Source organism: Cricetulus griseus, chromosome 5, assembly GCF_003668045.3.
Source record: "Cricetulus griseus strain 17A/GY chromosome 5, alternate assembly CriGri-PICRH-1.0, whole genome shotgun sequence".
Taxonomy (NCBI): domain Eukaryota; kingdom Metazoa; phylum Chordata; class Mammalia; order Rodentia; family Cricetidae; genus Cricetulus; species Cricetulus griseus.
Genome location: NC_048598.1, coordinates 157,471,165 through 157,490,798, shown reverse-complemented (window position 1 = coordinate 157,490,798; position 19,634 = coordinate 157,471,165). Strand labels below are relative to the sequence as shown.

Genomic DNA, 19,634 nt, shown 5'->3' with positions numbered 1-19,634 from the left:
ACCTGGAGGTCATCAATTTGGCTAAAGTGACAGGTCAGCGAGCCCCAGGGATCTACTTATCTCTATCTTCCTAACACTAGAGTCACAGATCCACAGCATGCCTGCCTTTCATAAGGGTCCTGGGACCTGAACTCCTATCTCCATGCTTGTGGGCAGGCACACATGCAGTCCTCTCCTTAGCAATATTGTACATACATTGTATGTGTATACTGATAATTTTTTTTGATGTCTTACAGTCTGTTCTTAAGTCATTATTCTGAAACACTCATATTAAAATTCTTTCCAGACGAAATAAAATCAAAACTGTAAGTGAAAGGTAGAAGTTTAAGTCACCCAAGCCTTATTATTGAAAGCTGTGGAATTTGTAATATATTTAGTTTTGTCTTGATTAGTGGGTGATGCGTGTATCAGATGTTGTCCTCTGGCCTCCATGTGTACACCACAGCATCGTGCAAACAAATGTGTGCAAGTGGAGGTCAGAGGTCAACCTCTAGTGTCGCTCCTCAGGCCCCTTCCTCCCTTTGCTTGAGGTTGAGACAGGGTCCTCTCATTAGGTTGCAACTTGGTGAGTAGGCTAGGCTGGTTGGTCATGAAGTTCCAGGGATCTCCCTTTCTCCACCTCTCCTCTCACCATTACTGGAATTACAAGAAAATGTCCAGCTTTCTGTTTTGAGTTCTGAGGATTCAAACTCACCCTCATGGTTCACCCACTGAGACATGTCCTTAGCTCCTTATGTTTCCCCATATATTTTGTATAGCTGAAGTTATTTTATGCTTGTAAATTGGTATCACTTCCCTTGTTTTCAATTTTACTAAAACTAGTAGCACCTTTGAAAGACTACACTATATTTCAGATCATGGTGGTATACTATTTTCTTGACCATGTGATTAGGATAAGCTGTGGTAGAAAACTAAATTTAAACTTGTGCCAACATTTCACAATTTGTCAGTCTTGTTAATTTATAGGAAACATACTAATTTCTCATTTGTTCAAATGCTGTTTTTTAAATAATGAAACATTCAAGAAAACAATGAAAATAACCTATAATCCCACTAAGAACAAAAACTTTTTAGAACTTATAGCTGAACAAGTGTGTGCCTGTGTTTGTGTGTGTGCTCCTCCTCCCCCACAATTGGGGTGATCATGCATGTATCCTGGAGTTCCACTTAACATCTGTCACAGGTGATCTGTCATTATATGGGCCATTATATATTGAAGGCATTTTGAATGGTTGCTCATAATCCAATTTTGGTTTAATACGTTTCCTATTAGAAAAGAACACTTGTGATGTCTTATTTTTGTAGTTCACAATGGACGTGGATTCCTTAAATATCAACTTTAGTCTGCTGATATCTTTAAAGGAAAATTCTAGACATAAAACTCTCAGTCAGAAATGTTTACATGTATGTAAAGTCTTGAGAAAAAAAGAGTACATGCATTTGGGAAGAAAAAGTGGTGATAAGGAGAGGGAAGGAATTGGAGGACAGGGAATGGGGGTGGATTTGATCCATCACATTAATGCATGAAGGAATGAATTTCTCAAACATTAAGTCTTGAGATATATGTGTGTAAATTGCTGAATTGTTCTTAAAAAATAGGATCCTGCCTTATTCATCTGCCAGCATCAGTTTTCTTAAATACCAAATAATTTTAACTTTCAAGATATATGAGTTTGAGAGTTTTTTCAGTGACCATAAACCTTGTGTTTTTTATTGCATTCTTTTTGTGAATTATGTGAATGTGATATTTTGCTCATTTTCCTATCAGGGAAAATTATATTGTGAATACATTAACCATATATTGAAAATGTGTTGTTTTTCCATCTATTTATTGTGTATATGTGTGTTTAGGTTTTCATGCCACACTGTTTGTTCTGCCTTGTGGGTTTCTGTAGTTGACTCAGACCATGAGGCTTGGCAGCAAGAATGCTTATTTGATAAGCCATCTAATGGGTCCAGAATACTTTCTTTCTTTTAAGAACATACTTTACTTTTTCTTTTTAATGGTGTGCTGATTTGTTTGGTTGGTTTGGGGTGTTTTGTTTGTTTATTTGTTTTTGTTTGTTTTGGGAACCGTGTCCTAGTTTACTTTCTATTTGATGTGTCAAAGCACCATTAAGGGTTAATTTGGCTTACACATCCCAACCATAGTCCATCGTGAATGAAAGTCAGGACAGGAACTCTAGGCTGGAACTGAAGCAGAGGCCATGTGGAACGCTGCTTATTGGCTTGCTTCAGCCTGCTTTTTTTTAGTTTTTCGAGACAGCGTTTCCCTGTGGCTTTGGAGGAGGCTGTCCTGGAACTAGCTCTTATAGACCAGGCTGGTCTCAAACTCCCAGAGATCCGCCTGCCTCTGCCTCTGCCTCTCTCTGCCTCTCTCTGCCTCTCTCTGCCTCTCTCTGCCTCTCTCTCCCTCTCTCTCTCTGCCTCTCTCTGCCTCTCTGCCTCTCTGCCTCTCTGCCTCTCTCTGCCTCTCTCTGCCTCTCTCTGCCTCTCTGCCTCTGTCTCTTGGCCTCTCTCTCTCGGCCTCTGTCTCTCGGCCTCTCTCTCTCTCGCCCTCTCTCTCTCGCCCTCTGTCTCTGCCTCTCTGCCTGTCTGCCTGTCTGCCTGTCTGCCTCTCTGCCTCTCTGCCTCTCTGTCACTGCCTCTGCCTCTGCCTCTGCCTCCAGAGTGCTGGGATTAAAGGAGTGCGCCACCACCGCCAGGCTCTCAGCCTGCTTTTTTATACAACCCTGGACCACCTGCTCAGTGTGGCCTGGACCTCCCACAGCAATCATTAACCAATCAAATGCCCCATAGAGTTACCTACAGGCCAATCTGATGAAGGCATTTTTCTCAAAGTTCCCCCTTCCCAGATGATCCTAGCTTGTATCAAATTAGTATTAATCACACGTGTGTATTCAGATATCCTTTAGTGCACACAGAGGCGAGAAGATGACATTGGGTGCCCCCTCAACCCCCACCTGCCCCACCCCACCCCCGTGGTGATTTGGTGTCTTACTACATCACTCTCCACATTAGTTTTTCAAACAGGGACCCTCGCTGAACCTAAAGGTTGCCTGCCTTTTTGACTAGACTAGTTGGCCAGTGAGCTCCTGGGACCATCGGGTCTCTGTCCCCAAAGCAGGACAACAGATGTGGCTGTTCTTGTCTCACTTTCCTGTGAGTGCCCAGGACCTGAGCTCATGTCCTCTTGATTTCACAGCAAGTGCCCTGCCCTTTCCCACGAAATGTCTCCCCAGCATCAAGAAACATTTGTAGTGAGTGATACAGTGATATTTTTAATGTAGTGGATTTACAAATGTTCATTTAACCATGTTTTTCTTAATGATTTTTAACTTTGTTTTAATGCCTATAAAATTACTTTCTATCCTGAAATTAAGTAAATAATTGTTATTTTTAATCTAATGCTAAGCTTTTAAGTAAGCTATATATCTCAAAATAATCTTGGTGTGTATTGAAATGGTAGTCAAGCTTTGTTTTTTATGCAATTCGAACATTGAGTTTACTGTTTTTATTTTCTTATTTCATAGATTTGACAGTCTATGTTTAAGTTTTTTTCCTATTAATTTTTGTTCTACATCTGTAGATTTTTAATTTTTAATGAAATAAATCATTTTCCCTCTTTCTCAGAAATACATTTCACTTTTTTCACTTAATCATCAAAATGAATCGTAAGCTACTTTTGTCATACTAAAAAGATTCCATTGGGCCGGCCGTGGTGGCACATGCCTTTAATCCCAGCTCTTGGGAGGCAGAGACAGGCAGATCTCTGTGAGTTTGAGGCCAGCTTGGTTTAAAAGCTACACAGAGAAACCCTGTCTTGAAAAACAAACAAACAAACAAAAAAAAAACCATGGTTCCATGGGAAATTTTGTAGGGATTATCAGTATAGCATGATGACATACATTTATATCCTTCATCTTGTAAAGTCACCATACCTGTTATTGCAGGTTAAATGTTATTTCCTGGTCTTCTGAGCCTCTAGGAAGGAATAATTCATATCATTTCTCATGAAGTATTAATACTAAGATGTTCCAATAAATGTATAAAAGAAAATTACAAAGCCAATAATACACCATTCAATGCTGTTTTTATTTTATAACTCCTGAGAGTGTCTTCATTAATTTGCATAATATGTTATTGCTGTGTGATAAGAATTAATTGGATTTAAGCCTCTTGGAGGTTTAAAGTTCTTTTTGTCTGTTTTAGTACTATAAAAGCTATAGGCAAGTGTGTAGTCTTTGATTGTTAATAGTTTTGATATAACTCACGTGTTCTTGTTTAATAAAGGGATAGAATGGGATCTGCACTAATGATTGAAACAGCAAGAGACCCAGCATGTCCTAAGGTGAGTCTGAAATCTCATAGGTAGACCATCACAGAGTCTGAAGAAAGCATGTGTTATGAGTAGTCACAATAAGGAGAAGCATTCTGGGGAATTCCTTTCAATAGATGTTATTGATTCCTATCAGGTCATTCTGTTAAAATACAGGATAGAATCATTAGACTATTTCTGTATATAGTAAAAGTGTAATAAAAGTTTAAAAACATGAATTGTGACTGAAAATAGAGAATAATATTTTATCATAATCAATTTAACAAAATCTAGTGATTTAAGGGAAATTAAAGGATTTTTATCTTAGATTTTTAAAGAGAAGTTGTATATAATATATATAATCAATAGGATTATATTAGTGTACAAATGGAATCCCAGTTTAAAAAAAAAAATGAGTCAGGTATGTCTCTATGTAGTTATTCATTCATTGATTTGCTTGGAATGCCACAATCTGAAATTGCTTTATCTTGGTTTTAACAGTAGTTGTTTGATGAGGATTATAATTTTATAATTATAGGAATCCCCGGTGGCTTGCATTTATTTATTCTTGAATGACATGCTGTAAGGAAGCAAAATCAAGAAACCACTCTCTCTGTTACTCTTTTAATGTCACTTCCTTTTTTTTTCTTTTGCAGATTTTTTTTAATTTGAATTAGAAATAAGATTGTTTTACATGTCAATCCCAGTTCCCTCTCTCTCCCCTCCTCCCCTACCACCACCTCCCAATTAACATCCTGCCTATCACTTGTCCTTTCTGCTCCCCAGGAAGGGCGAGGCCCTCCATAGGGGGTCTTCAGAGTCTGTCATACCTTTGGGATAGGACCTAGGCCTACCCCTGTGTGTCTTGGCTCAGGGAGTATCCCTCTATGTGGAATAGGCTCCCAAAGTCTATTGTTATGCTAGGGATAAATACTGATCTACTACAGGAGGCCCCATAGATTTCTGAGGTCTCCTCACTGACACCCACGTTCCGGGGATCTGGATCAGTCCCATGCTGGTTTCCCAGCTATCAGTCTGGGGATCAAGAGTTCCCCAGTGTTCAGGTCAGCTGTTTCTGTGGGTGTCACCAGCCTGTTCTTGACCCCTTTGCTCATCACTCCTCCTCCTCTGCAACTGGATTCCAGTTCAGTTCAGTGATTAGTTGTGGGTGTCTGCTTCTACTTCCACCAGCTGCTGGATGAAGACTATAGGATGGCATATAAGACAGCCATCAATCTCATTATCAGGGGAGGGCATTTAAGGTAGCCTCTCCTTTGCTGCTTAGATTTTAACATCGTTACTTTCATACCTTCATTTTGTGAATGCTGTGTGCCTTGTGGCAACACTGAATTTGTGCATGATAATTCTGTGGCTTTACTAAATGCATAATGCTTTCAAAGCACAGAGAAACAACTTGTAAATATACTATATTAATCATTATTGGTTTTTTGATGATAATATTGTATTAGTTATTACTTTAGAATAATAAAGTAAGCTGGACACTTACATGGAATTATAGGACTGTGAATTATTTACTTACTATGACTGTTAATTAAATAATCTCACAAATGAAGTAGTTTCCTGAAGTGGATGCTGTGGAACACGCTAGCAGTTCTCGGAAAGCATACATTTTAAGGGATGTAAGGAAGGCTACTTTGTGAGACCTCATTGTAAAGGCTGGAAAGTAGGAGCATTCCTGGCAAAAGGACAAAGAGAATTCCAGCCTTCCTGAAGACTAGGGGCCAAGGTTGGGAGGGCAGCATGTGGGATGAGACTGGAGCAGTAGGCAGATTAGATCACTCAGTGGCCTTGAAGACCATGACAAAGAGATGACTTCATTCCTTGGGAGAGGACCCTAGGATGTGCCCTACTGACCCCTCTGTTGTTTTCTTCTGCATCACTAGGCCTCTGTTTTTGTTTGAATATTTGCTTCCAAGTTGTGGAAATTGTCAACTTTGGGTAAAGGAATCTATGTCAGCATGGAAAAACTTGAGCCATACCCAAAGGTTCTTTGTTGTGACAAACAGAGCAGCCACCCATTGGATTCTTAATCACCTTTTCTCTGTATCCCAGTTAAAGAAAGACCCTGTGGATTTTAGTGGATGGCCATCTGACACCCATAGACACCAAGAGCCATGAATTACAGAAATATAGGACAGAACCTTTCTTTATTAAGTGAAAAAGCAAACAGGGCCCTAGCAGGGCTTTACACAGGACAGAAAAACTTTGGCCTACGGTTTGAAAGCTGTGAGAATTTGTGCAGGGCTATGCTCTAGCTTTGCTAAAATAACAATATTTTTTCTTTTTCTCCATTTTCTTTACTTTTATTGAAAATAATTCATTTCTCATGCAATATATCCTGATTACAATTTCCCCTCCCTTTATTCCTCCCAGTTCCTCTACAGCTCCCCGCCCTTCTCCCTCTCTTTCTTTTATTAGGAAAGAACAAGCTTCTAAGAATTAATAACCAATATAACAAAATAAAATATAATAAGATAAGGCAAATTTCATCTTATCAAGGCTTAATAAAGTATCCCAACAAAAGGAAAAGAGCCCCAAGAGCAGGCACAAGAATCAGAGACCCACTCATTCAAGCACTCAGGGTTCCCATGAAAAGATATTAAATGGAACACTAAAATATATCCACAGAGGATCTGGTATAGACCATGTAGGCCTGTGCTTGCTGCTTTACTCTCTGTGACTTTATATGAGCTTTCCCAATTTGACTCAAAGAGCCTTGTTCTCCTAGTTTCCTCCATCCCTCCTGGCTCTTACACTCTTTCTCCTTTGTTTACCACTCTGGTTGTCAGTGGGACCTGGGAGAATGGACCCTATAAATGAGGCAGACTAAAGTCTCATGCAATATCCAAGTTTATTTAGAGCATCAGACAGTTTATACCCTGAGAGTTAAGAAAGGTCACCTGAGTAAAGGTTTCATGAGTTCAAGCTGTTCACAAGGACAAGCTGCAAGTGGCAAAAACATGGTTTTCCATAGAGACATATAAACAAAGAATAGCTAGTAGTAATGAATAATCCCAAGTAAACTGACTCCTATCCACTCCACTAGGAGGAACATGAAAGCCCATTCCAAGAACAACTCATTTATGGAGGAACAGAGATTATAAGACTCTTGTCTTGTTTACTTGGAGTTTTCTCACAAGGTCTCAGAAATCTCACATAGCTTCATTCATAGACCATGTTCCAACATGCCTCCTCTTCTGAAGGATTTCCTGAGCTCTGAGGGGAGGGATTTGATGGAAGCATCCCATTTAAAACTATTTGTTCCAAGGACTCTCTCTCTTTAATTCTGACTATGGATCTGCGTCTTTTCCTGTCTACTGCAAGAGGAAGCTGCTCTGATGAGGACTGAATACAGCACTGGTCTATGAGTATAGCATAATATTATTAGGAGTGATTTTATTGGTACTTTTTTCTTTTGGAACAGTAGTCTTTGGTTTTACCCTAGATCTTTGGGCTATTTGGTAGAGCTCTGATACTTGATCAACCAAGCAGTGCAGGGTGTGGGTTCTGTCTCATGGATTGAGCCTTAAGTCAAATTAGACAATGATTGGTTACTCTCATAAGTTCTGTGCTGCCATTGCCCTAGCATATCTTGTAGGCAGGACAGATTGTAGATCAAAGGTTTTATAGCTGGGTTTGTGGTTAGCTTTTTCTTTTGGTAGCTTGCAGAGAACCTTCCCGCACCAAAGACACCAGAACACAGGGGTGAAGGCATCATGTTGAATGAGTTGTGTGGGGATTGTCCTCAGCAGTTTCAGCTGCTGTCAGTTTGTGGAGAGCAATCCAGTCTTAGCAACAAACTGGAATGTCTGGGGATGTCCATGGGCCCCCTCAGCTAACAGCTCAACTGGATGCAACTCAGTTCCAGCACTGGAGTCCTTGTTTGGTGACTAGAGATGGCCAGTTGGGACTCTGTATCCCCCATTATTAGGAGACTTCATTAGGATCTCCTTCATATATTTTAGGAAGTTTCCTCTGCAGTAGGTTTCCATATCATCCCTCAAGTATTCCTCAATTCCATCTGTTTTTCCCTCAACCCTATCTCCCCTCCCCCTCCCTATTTGATCATCCCATTCCCATCCCTAATTGCCCCCAGTGTACCTGTAAAATCTGTTCCCCCTCCCAGAGAGATCCATCCCCCCACCCAGTACCTTTCTGTATGACTAACCTCTCTGGATCTATGGATTGTAGGTTGATTATCATTTCTATAATGGCTAATGTTTACTTATAAGTGAATACATGCCATATTTATCTTTCTGGGTCTAGGTTACCTCATTCAGGGTGTTTTCTTCTAGTTTCATCCATTTGGATGGAATATTTCTTGATGTTATTTTTTTTAACAGCTGAGTAATACAATTGTGTAAATATAACACATTTTCTTCACCCATTCTTTTGTTGAGGGGCATTTGGTTGTTTCTAGTTTCTGGCTATTATGAATAGAGCAGCAATGAACATGGTTGAACAAGTGCCCTTGTGGTAGGATGGAACATCCTTTGGGTACATGCCTAAGAGCAGTGTAGCTGGACCTTGAGGTAGATTGATTTCCAACTTTCTGAGGAATCAGTGTTGATTCCAATACTGACTAGTCAAGTTTGCATTCCCACCAGCAATGGATGACCCTTATTCCATATCCTTGTTAGCATGAGTTGTCATTTGTGTTAGTGATCTTAGCCATTCTGACAGGTGTAAGATAAAAACAGACTAATTTATTGATCTGTAATTATTTAATTGCTGACACTATTGCATTAGTTATTACTTTAGAAATGTGTACCATTCTGAGTCTTTTAAAATAGTCACATATTCAAATGTACCTTTTATTATTGTTCCCATCTAATAAATATCACAATTGTCTCACAGCTTTTACCTTTCTTTCTTACCTTTGTTTCTCTCCTAACAAACATGTAGTTTCTTTGAGTATTTTATATTACACACTGTTCTTGTTGGTGTTGTGGATATATGTATAACTAATAGTATTCAGTGGACCATGGCAGTTCACATCTGTAATTGCAGCACTCAGGAGCTTGAGGCAGGAGAATTGCACAAATTCAAGGCCAGCCTAGATTACATGGTGAGGTTTGGGCCAAGCAAGGTTGCAGAATGAGATTCCCTGCCTTTAAAATAACTAACAAATAATAATAAATAGTATTTCGTTTTTAAAGGTTCTAGATATTATGATTAATAATAGTCATATTGTTTACTTTTTTAACTCTTTAGGTAGCTGCTGTAAGTACCATAGTAAACAGAGGACTGACACCAAAAGCTTTTGTGTTCAGAAACTACAGTCATTTTCCTGGCATCAACTCTCACTATTTAGGAGGCTGTCAGTATAAACTGTGGCAAGCCATTAGAGCCTCATCAGCTGCTCCAGGCTACTTTGCAGAATATGCACTGGGGAATGATCTTCATCAAGTAAGTTGACCTGTGTGACTGTCTTTAAAACTCTTAAAATTTGCTTATCTTTAATTTATTGCCAAAAAACCCTCAGGTTAAAAAACAAAACAAAACGCCTTAAGAAAGGTCTTAACCACTGAATGATAGGAAGCTCAGTAGTTAGGAGCAATTACTGTTCTTCTAGAGGACTTGAGTTAGGTTGCCAGCACCCACATCAGGAGGTTCACAACCACCTTTAACTCCAGTTCCAGGGGGATCTGATGCCTCTGACCTCATGGACACCTGAGTTAGGTCTCTCTCTGTCTCTCTCTGTCTCTGTCTCTCTGTCTCTGTCTGTCTGTCTGTCTGTCTATCTGTCTCTCTGTCTCTGTCTCTCTGTCTGTCTGTCTGTCTCTCTGTCTCTCTCTCTCTCTCTCTCTCTCTCTCTCTCTCTCTCTCTCTCTCTCTCTCTCTCTCTCTCTCTCTCTGTGTGTGTGTAAAATACAACAGTCCAGAAATAACCCTATATACATATGACCTCTATCTCTGATAAAGATACAAAGCAAGTCAAAGAAAGGATAGTGCTTTTGTGGGAGAGACTATGCATGTGTGTCTAGTGCGTGTGAGCAATCTGTGTAAATACCAGAGGTTGACACTAGGTGTCTTTGCTCTCCACCTTGTTTTTTGAGACGGTCTCTCACTGAACCCAGAGCTTACCAATTGACTAGACTGGCTGCTCATTAGGCTCCATGGATCTGCCTGCCCCTCTCCTCTAGTGCTGAGGTTACAGACACAACATTTACCACCACACCTGGCTTTTACTAAGTGCTCAGGATCCAAACTCAGGGTCTGTTGCTTAAATAGCAGGCACTTTACCCAGGGAAGCATCTCTGCAGCCCAAGGATACTCTGCTCAACAAATTAGTCACTGTTGTTGCCCCCACCTCTCTCTTTCTCACAGACACACACCAAAAACCTTGACATAAACCCAGAGTTACTGTTCTTCCACAAAAATCACTGGTGCGTTGGACTTCACCAGAAGTAGAAACTTTTCCTTTGCAGAAGTAATCTTAGAAACCCAAAAGGTAGTAAATGACAGGAAGAAAGTAGACTATTGAAATACAAATCATACATCTACAGTGGGATACATGTGGAAGCCATCTAGGGAAAAACCTACATAGTTACTTAAAATATCTTTAGTCAGATGTATGTTGCTAGATTTTAAGCTCAGTATCAATATAGTAATTAAATACATTTAAATATTACTATGTGAGTCATTCTATTATAGTTTGGCCATCATTTTAAATACTTTTTATTTTTATATTACTCTATCAGCATATTTTACATTGCATCAAAAAATAGATACTGAAAAACACTTAGAAGAGTGGTTCTCAACCTTCCTAATGACATGGCCCTTTAATGTAGTGGTGACCTCCAACCACAAAATTATTTTTGATGCCACTTCATAATTGTAATTTGGCTACTGTTATGAATCTTCATGTAAATATTTGTATGTTTTCAAATGATCTTAGGTGACCCTGTGAAAGGGTTGTTCTTTCCCCAAAGGGGTCACAGTCAGCGGTTGAGAACCACTGACTTAGAAGTTCAAACTTTCTCCTGCTTTTTTCAGAGTATAGCTGTACTGTGGATATGATACCTTAAAATTATGTTGTTTAAATTTCCATTAACTTATGTTGAACCTATAAGAGATTGTTTTGTTGTTATTAATTGCTAACTATCCTGTGTCTTTAAAAATTGTTTGGTTCAGGGGCTAGCAAGATGGTTCAGTAGGTAGAGGTGTTTGCTACAAAGTCCATTGACCTGAATTCATTCTCCAGGACCCATATGGCAGAAGTTTTTCTCTGACCTTCAAGTGTGTGAACATAGTCAATAAATACTACATGAAAGTGTTTTTAGATTTTTCAGTTCATCTCAGTATTTTTGAGTGACATATACACAGTAATCCAGAAAAGTTGTTCAAAATATGAAACTAAAACTTAGCATCTTAGTTGGTGGATTTTGCAGTTGTAGTATATGAATAAATCCATTTGAAGGGACTCTCTTATAAATCACTCAGTACACTGTTAGATTTTTCCCTGTAGTAAGTACTGAACTGCTCTTGTGACTTATGTTTTACAGGATGGAGGTTTGCTTCTGAATAACCCTTCAGCCCTGGCCATGCATGAGTGTAAATGTATCTGGCCCGATGCACCATTAGAGTGTATAGTATCCCTGGGCACAGGACGGTATGAGAGTGATGTGAGGAATACCACAACGTACACAAGCCTGAAGACCAAGCTGTCTAATGTTATCAGCAGTGCTACAGATACAGAGGGTTAGTTGGTTTTCTGTTGCTGTGAAATGACACTATGACCACAGCAACTCTTACAGAGGAAAGCATTTAATTGGGATGGCTTACAGTTTCAGAGATTTAGTTTATTATCATCATGGCAGGGAGCATGGCAGCCTGCAGGCAGACGTGGTACTGGAGAAGGAGCTGAGAGTTCTACATGTTAATCCACAAGCAGCAAGAAGTGAACTATGTACCACACTGGGCATAGTTTGAGCATAGGAGACCTCAAAGCCCACCCCCACAGTGACACACTTCCTACAGCATGGCCATACCTACTCCTACAAGGCCACACCTCCTAATAGTGCCACTGCCTGTGAGCTTATGGGGGCCAAACTTACCACAGTTAGGTTTTCTGTGCTACCTTGAGTCACTTCAACTTAGTGTTTTGATTTGAGTAAATGTAATCTGAACTGTGAAAGAGTGGTTTAGGTCTGTCTTACGTGCTTAGAGAGCACATGGGAGCTCCTTACCCTTCACTTGTTCAATGACCCTGATGAGACTACTCTCTTAGAAGTTAGTGTCAGCTGTGCTGTCTTAGAGAAGTATCTAACACTGACCTGGCACAAAAGCTCAGGTGGAGACTTGCTGGTTAAGAAAAGGAAAAGCAACAAAGGTTAGATGGATTTAAATATTCATATAATAACCGTGAGACAGTTGGAAGACAATTGGATTCTGACAAATGTGGAAGTCACCTGGCATTAGAATATAATCTTGTTACTACCTTTGATGCCCTTCTAGTACAGTCTTCTTTAAAAAGGCCAGAGTGGCCCATTTAAAGTCTATTTAAAATATCAATTGTCTTTCCTCTTCTTATAAAGCTCTCTAGGTTTCCTGTCTGTGAAACAAAATCCAAAGCTGTTTTCCACTGAAACTTCCCGACCATGTAAGAATGAACCCTGAATGTGCTTCTCCTTCCCCACGTTCATTCTCAATACTCTCCATACTTTCTAAGAGCTCATGGGCCTCTTGGCCTGTGCTCTTGCTGTATTGTCCCTGTAAGACTCTGTCCAGATACATATGTGGCCTTTGCTTCATTCAGGCCATCTGCTCTCAAGAGACCTTTCCAGACTACTTCTCTAGCTTCTTCACCATCTTATTCCAGCCGTTTACTTACCCAGCTGCTTCTCTTCCTTTCTCCCTCACAAAGTGCTTGTCTTCTTACGGCTATATAGTATACATTATGTATTAATATATCTCACATCTCTCTGTGCCATTAGAATTTAAGACAAAAGGCGGAGGTATAGCTCAGTGTTAAAAGAGTCCTTGCCTGACATTTGTGAGGCCCCAAGATTCATCCTCAGCATGTTAAAATGTGAAAATGCTTATCTTGCCTTATCACTTTATTGTTGATCCCAGTTCCTAGCACATATTCAGCCTTTGGCAAGTGTCTGTTGAATTTTGAACTTTGAATTTTAGCTTTATTTATATCTCTTAATCTTACTGCTTTATTTTTAGATCCTAAAATGTTTTATTAATTTCTTAAAGTAGCATTTAACAGCTCCATGTGTAAGCCAGTCTCTCTATATCATCATGTTAATTAAATTATTATCTTAGTGAGGTTTTTCAGCTGTTATGGACTTTTATCTTTTAAAAGGTGACCCACAAAAACACTATCTGAAGTTTCGTCAAATTCATAAGATATCGTTTTCACTTTGTTGAGTTAAAACTAACAAAAACTGTATATGTAAGGTATATAACTTGTTTAAATTTAAGTATACTCTGTGTAACAATTGCCACAAACAAGGTAAAAAATGTTTCCATCTCCTGGTGTGATTAACTTTGATTACCATACAACAGTTTATCTAAACACTAGTATTTATTCAGCTGTAGTTATTGAAAGTTTCTACTCTTTAGCCAATATCTTCCCCATCCTCAAACTCCAGGACAGCTAGCATTCAATGCTGTCTTTTTTCCAAGCTTCACTACTTTAGATTTTACATACAAATACCATGCATTGTTTGTCCTTATAGATCTGTCTTGGGTTTCAATAAGTACATTGTCCTTTAAACTCATCCTTGATGTTGCAGATGATAGGACTTTTTTTCCTGTCTTAAGGCTAAAATCCTAATGCATGTAAAATAGATATTGGAATGAATATCTTGACTGTTGCAAACACTGCAGTGAACATGGGATAACAGATACCTCTTTAAGATTCTGATTTCATTTCTTTCGAATATATACCCAGAGTGGGATTTCTGGTTCATATGGTAGTTATATTTCTATCTCTGTGTAGCACCTCTATATTGTTTTGATAGTGGTTGTCTGAGTTTGCATTCCTATACTTCTGCAGCAACACTTATCTCTTATGTTTTGATAAGAGCCAACCTTACAGTGTGACTTTGTGGTTTTAATTTGCATTTGTGATGATTTCAATAAATTTTCTTATGGTAGGCCATCTGCTCAGACATAGTCTTTAATGAACTAGTCTCATACTGCCTCAGTCTATATTTCAGTCAGTGGTGAGCTCTTTTGGAATTTTTAGATGTGAAATGTTACCTCATTGTACTTACTTATGCTTTAGTTAGTAACACAAATATAGGGGTTTAATTGTAATAGTTAACTTTGAAAACAGATACAAGAATTACATTGGAACATAATAATTACTGATCATAAATTGTTATTGAAATACAAAAGCATAACAGGTTTATATGGTCCACTGTAAGCAATTACTGATTAAGTGGTGAATGAATAGTATATATGTAAGGTATATAACTAGTTTAAATTTAAGTATACTCTGTGTAACAATCAGATATATATATATATATATATATATATATATATATATAATATATATATATATATAATATATATATATATATATATATAGCTGATTAAGAGGAGAGCAAGACAACCAACATGATTCTGTTTGTGGTCATTCTTTAAAAAGGAGGAGGATAAGGCACGTTTCACTGGAGACTCAGAAACCTTTGGAGGACATAGGAATGCTCATGACTTGCAATAGTAAAACAAAAGTTTATCCATTACCAAACTTTTTCAAGTTACACAGTGAAAACTGATGAATTTTAATATGCTTAGGTATATCACCCAGTAAAGATGGTTCCCCCAAAAGGGAAGCAAGACCCTTAATTAGGCAGTATGTATAAAGTATTTGAAAAGTGCGTTGCAATTTGTAGATTTGTACTTATTATGGATTCCTTGAACCTATTGTGTTGAGGTGATAAAAGAAGTGCACGTTTATAATGAACCTAAAATGAAGATAATTTTAAATGAAAAAAATTAATGGAGCATTCCAAAATAACTTACCTCACATCTTCTTTTCTTATCCACCGTCTCTCCTTAATTTTTGTTTTAACAGAAGTCCATGTAATTCTGGATGGCCTGTTACCTCCTGACACATATTTTAGATTCAATCCTGTCATGTGTGAAAACATACCCCTAGATGAAAGTCGAAATGAAAAGCTGGACCAGCTGCAGCTGGAAGGGATGAAGTATATAGAAAGAAATGAACAAAAGATGAAAAAAGTTGCAAAAATATTAAGTCAAGAAAAAACAACTCTTCAAAAGATCAATGATTGGATAAAACTAAAAAGTGACATGTATGAAGGCCTTCCATTTTTTTCAAAATTGTGAGTAGGATATACATGTGTTCTCAGAAATGAAGGCCATCAGAAGATCTACCAAATTTAGTGAGGAACTGTGCTTCAGCATGAGCTTTCTGTGGGATACTGTGTGAGTTCTGGGAAATCCTGCAACAGGTGATGCTTTGAACAGCTTGAATCTCACAAAGGATGTTTCATTACAGAAGTCATATGGCAATTAAATATTTAAGATGTTCATAACCTTAGGCATTTTATTACTGTGCTAGTTGGTTTTAGTATCTGTTGGTCTTAAATTGTTTGATGTTTGAAAATTTATTAATATATGTGCCAAAAAAGATATGGGAAGTGTTGTATTTTGTGCTTTGCTTTTAGTCATCTCAATCATGTGGAATTTGTATGACAACTGATTTTCTTTTATGTCAAAGCTGATTTCTCTTTGCATTTACACTACTCAACATCTCACTAGGTGCACCCACAGTCCATGTGTTACCTTTACTGTAATATCATTTAAAGAGATGTAGGGAATGGGATTTTCTCTGTTAAAGTACATGTATGTTTAAAATATTAAAGAACCCAATGCAGTTTTCTATTTTAAAAGATTGGTGAATTTCCGGTGAGCTAACTTTCCTCTTGAAACTTGAAGATAATGTTCAATTTCCTAGATCGAATGCTATCTTATCACTTACTATACAGAATCAATTGTTTGATTTTACTGAGAAAATATTCTTATCATTAACAAAAATAAACTATTAAAGTGATCAGCTGTGCAAGGCTAATGCCATTTAAGATTTTTTTATTGCTCATAATGATTGCCCAGTTTCTTGTAGCATTTAGAAAGAAATGTTAGTCCAGTTAGATTTCCTACAGTAATCCTTTTCCTATTAGGGTTTTACCTAAGTCAAAACCTGGTTCTGTAGGCCAATTAAATTATTCTTTGCTGTATTATTTCCTTTGTAAATCTTTAAATTGTGTTGAAATTTCCCACGAAAAATGAAGCCAAGGTGTGTGTCCTTTGCCTTATACACATAAACTAACATCGACCCTGCTACCCATGTTGTCATAGCGTTTGTGGTGCTGGTTCATGGAGTGATGAGACAGCTGAAAGCTGAGGAGTGATGGAGGATGTGGGTGTCAATCTGCTGTCTGCACAGCAGCCTCTGTTCATGACCATGAGGACAGTGCACAGTCTATGAGATGCAGCTCCTTCACTTGTAAGAGGAGGGAAGGCAATTGTCAAATTTTGTGACTTCTCCTTCATGTTTTAAGAACAAGATAAATATGATTCCAGTGATTTCAGAAGATAATTAAAATAATCCTTTTTAGACTATAAATACAAGTAAATGCTTAAACAACTAGACTGATTTACTAGTGTAAAAGAAATAGAAACTACTGGAAATCTGCATATTCTGGAAACGCTATAATAGATTTCAAGCACAAGCTGCTAATTGTGTGACCCACATGGGTGTACCTCGTGAGGTTCTCTTGTGGTTGCCTAGTGCAGTTCATGCTGTGTAGCTTAAGTCCACTTTTCTTTTCTGTGCATTGCTACTCATTGCTAGGGGTACTCAATGCCCAGTTTCTTTCTTCAGACATGTGGTTTGAGAGCTACCTGTGCTCTTTTATCCTAACAAACTATAGCCATTTGTGTTTTTGTTTGTTTGTATCCCCCTGGTACTTGATACTGGTTATCCAAATAACTGAGTAATTACTTAGATAACATTTATTCTTGAATGAAAGCATGCTCTCTGTTTCCAAAAGCAAGGTACTAGAGCTCAGAAAGGTAGAGTAAGGAACACTGCTCAGAAAGGTAGAGTAAAGCACACTCTCTGATAGACACAGTTGTCTTAACTAGAATGTACTTTCCTGGAATGTTGTAGAATGACTGCAGATCCAGCTAACAGAACTGAATCTGTGGTATTGGGTTCAGTTGGTGAGGAAATGTACTTAGAGCTCTTTGCAACAGCAGATTATCTCAGTATTCAGTTTTGTGGACATATCTTGTGTCTTTCTTTAGCCATCCTGGGCTCCATGGTACCATATAGTGGTGCTCTCCTCATGATGACACCTCTAAAGGACTCACAGACCTACGAAGAAGGGGCTAGAGGAGATGATTCCTGAGCTTTCTGACCCAACATGCCAACATTGCAGCCTTTCCAAAGGAGCTGCCTGTCTACAAGAAATGCCCACAATGAATTTCTTCTACAGGAAATTGAAGATGCCCTCTGTGTAGTTAGGATGCAAAAACCAATTGGAAAATTCCAGTTTGATTCCATCCCAACAAATTCTTTTCACATTCATTGCACTGTGTTCTTTTTCGTTGTTGTTTCTTGCCAAGTTTAAATACAACAGAACTGTTCACTTAATTTGACTTTTTGAAGCAAATCTATGGCAATTACTCTTTCATGACTTGGAAATAGGAAGCACATTAAAAAACAGTTTGTTCTGTTCCTGGCAGGAGCTATCTACCATCCTAAAAGGATTCACAGACTACTATGCCCCTGGACTAGACTATTTGCGTGTGTTGGTCTACCAGTTTGATAAATATATCTCTCAGAAGTCAGACTAATTGCTTTGTTCAGTATAGCCTTTATTCAACTGATGTGAACAGTTTCAAATTCATCACACCCCACAGATATGCATTACTAATTTGGTTAGTTAGTTTGTTAAAAATAAAATATTGCCCAGTGGGTAAAGGCACCTGCCACCAAGCTTGGTAACCTAATTGAATTCCCAGAATAAAAGTTGATCCCTGATACCATACAGGATGCATGTTCACGCGTGCAAATGTGCACATGCATGCACACACAGTAAAAAATAAAATAGTAAGCTAGTGCAATGGTGCAGACCTGTAATCATGACAGTTGGAAAGCACAGGCAGGATAATTAGAACTTTTCAAGGCTAACTTGGGCTACATGGTGAGTCCAAAACCAATTGACTTTGCAAGGCTCTGCCTCAGAGGGGTGGAGGAAGTAAAGTATTGACTGTGATGTTGATTTTCCTTCATTATATAAAAACTGTATTATCCCTTATTCTTTGCTTTTAGGCACTACATATTGTGAGGTGTGACAGTTAATATTGTTAACTTGACAGAATCTGGAGTCACCTAGGAGGTAACTCTGTGAGCATGCCTGAGAGGGATTATCTAGACGAGGTTATTTGAGATGGGAAAACCCATGGCTATGATAGTACCATCCTATGGTCTGGCATCCAGGACTGAAGACAAAGAAAAGAAGCTGAACACTAGCATCCATCACTCTGCTTTCTGGCTGCAGATGCAGTGTGACCACCTGACTAATGTACCTGTTTCAGGGCCTAAGTAAATTCTTCCCTAAGTTGCCTTTTTCAGATATTTTGTTGCAGCAACAAGATATGACAATAATACAGATACATTTTAAAGATTACAGTCTGATTTAATATAAACAGGTTAGGTTGTCAAAAATGGATGATAGTCTAATAGCTGACATTTAAAACAGTCTTCATAAGAACCTTACAAGTTATAAGTATTATCACTATTCTTAATCTGTGTTCTGTCACTGAGATGAAGATAGTACAAATTGGTTTTTGACTGTTTTCTCAATACCATGGGGAAGTTAAAACCATAATATGATTGTATCTATATTAATTTTTACAAAATTAAATACTGTATCTAGTATTAAAAATATTGTCATTCTTTCAGATACTATAATATCTTAAACACTTAAACACCTGATTTATTAGTGTACTTTTCAATGATCCAAGTAAAAGTATATTTCATAGGAGAATAAAACAAGTTAACAAAGATGGAAGTGATGACTAAGCAGTTAAGAGCACATATACTTTTCCAGAGGACCTGGATTCAATTCTTAACACCCACACCAGGAAGCTTACAAACACGAGTCAGTTCAGCTCCAGGGAGATCTCACACCTCTGGCCTCTTCAGCAACCTGCACTCATAAGTGTGCACACACAAGGCAAATACATAAAAATAAATATTATCTTTGTCAGAAGTGGTGGAGAATGCCTTTAATCCCAG

General features: G+C 38.3%; 1 protein-coding gene across 2 annotated transcripts in view; it reads left to right on the top strand.

Annotated features, from left to right (window-relative positions):
- The window catches only part of Pnpla8 (patatin like phospholipase domain containing 8), a 52,337-nt gene extending 34,353 nt beyond the window's left edge, over window positions 1-17,984 (top strand). For both annotated transcript variants that reach the window (XM_027419804.2, XM_027419805.2), the window contains 4 exons: window positions 4,294-4,351; window positions 9,554-9,748; window positions 11,848-12,043; window positions 15,378-17,984. In XM_027419804.2, the coding sequence (XP_027275605.1) occupies window positions 4,294-4,351; window positions 9,554-9,748; window positions 11,848-12,043; window positions 15,378-15,652 (724 nt within the window). In that variant the 3' untranslated portion in view covers window positions 15,653-17,984. The remainder of the gene's footprint in view (window positions 1-4,293; window positions 4,352-9,553; window positions 9,749-11,847; window positions 12,044-15,377) is intronic.
- Window positions 17,985-19,634: the final 1,650 nt, after the last annotated feature.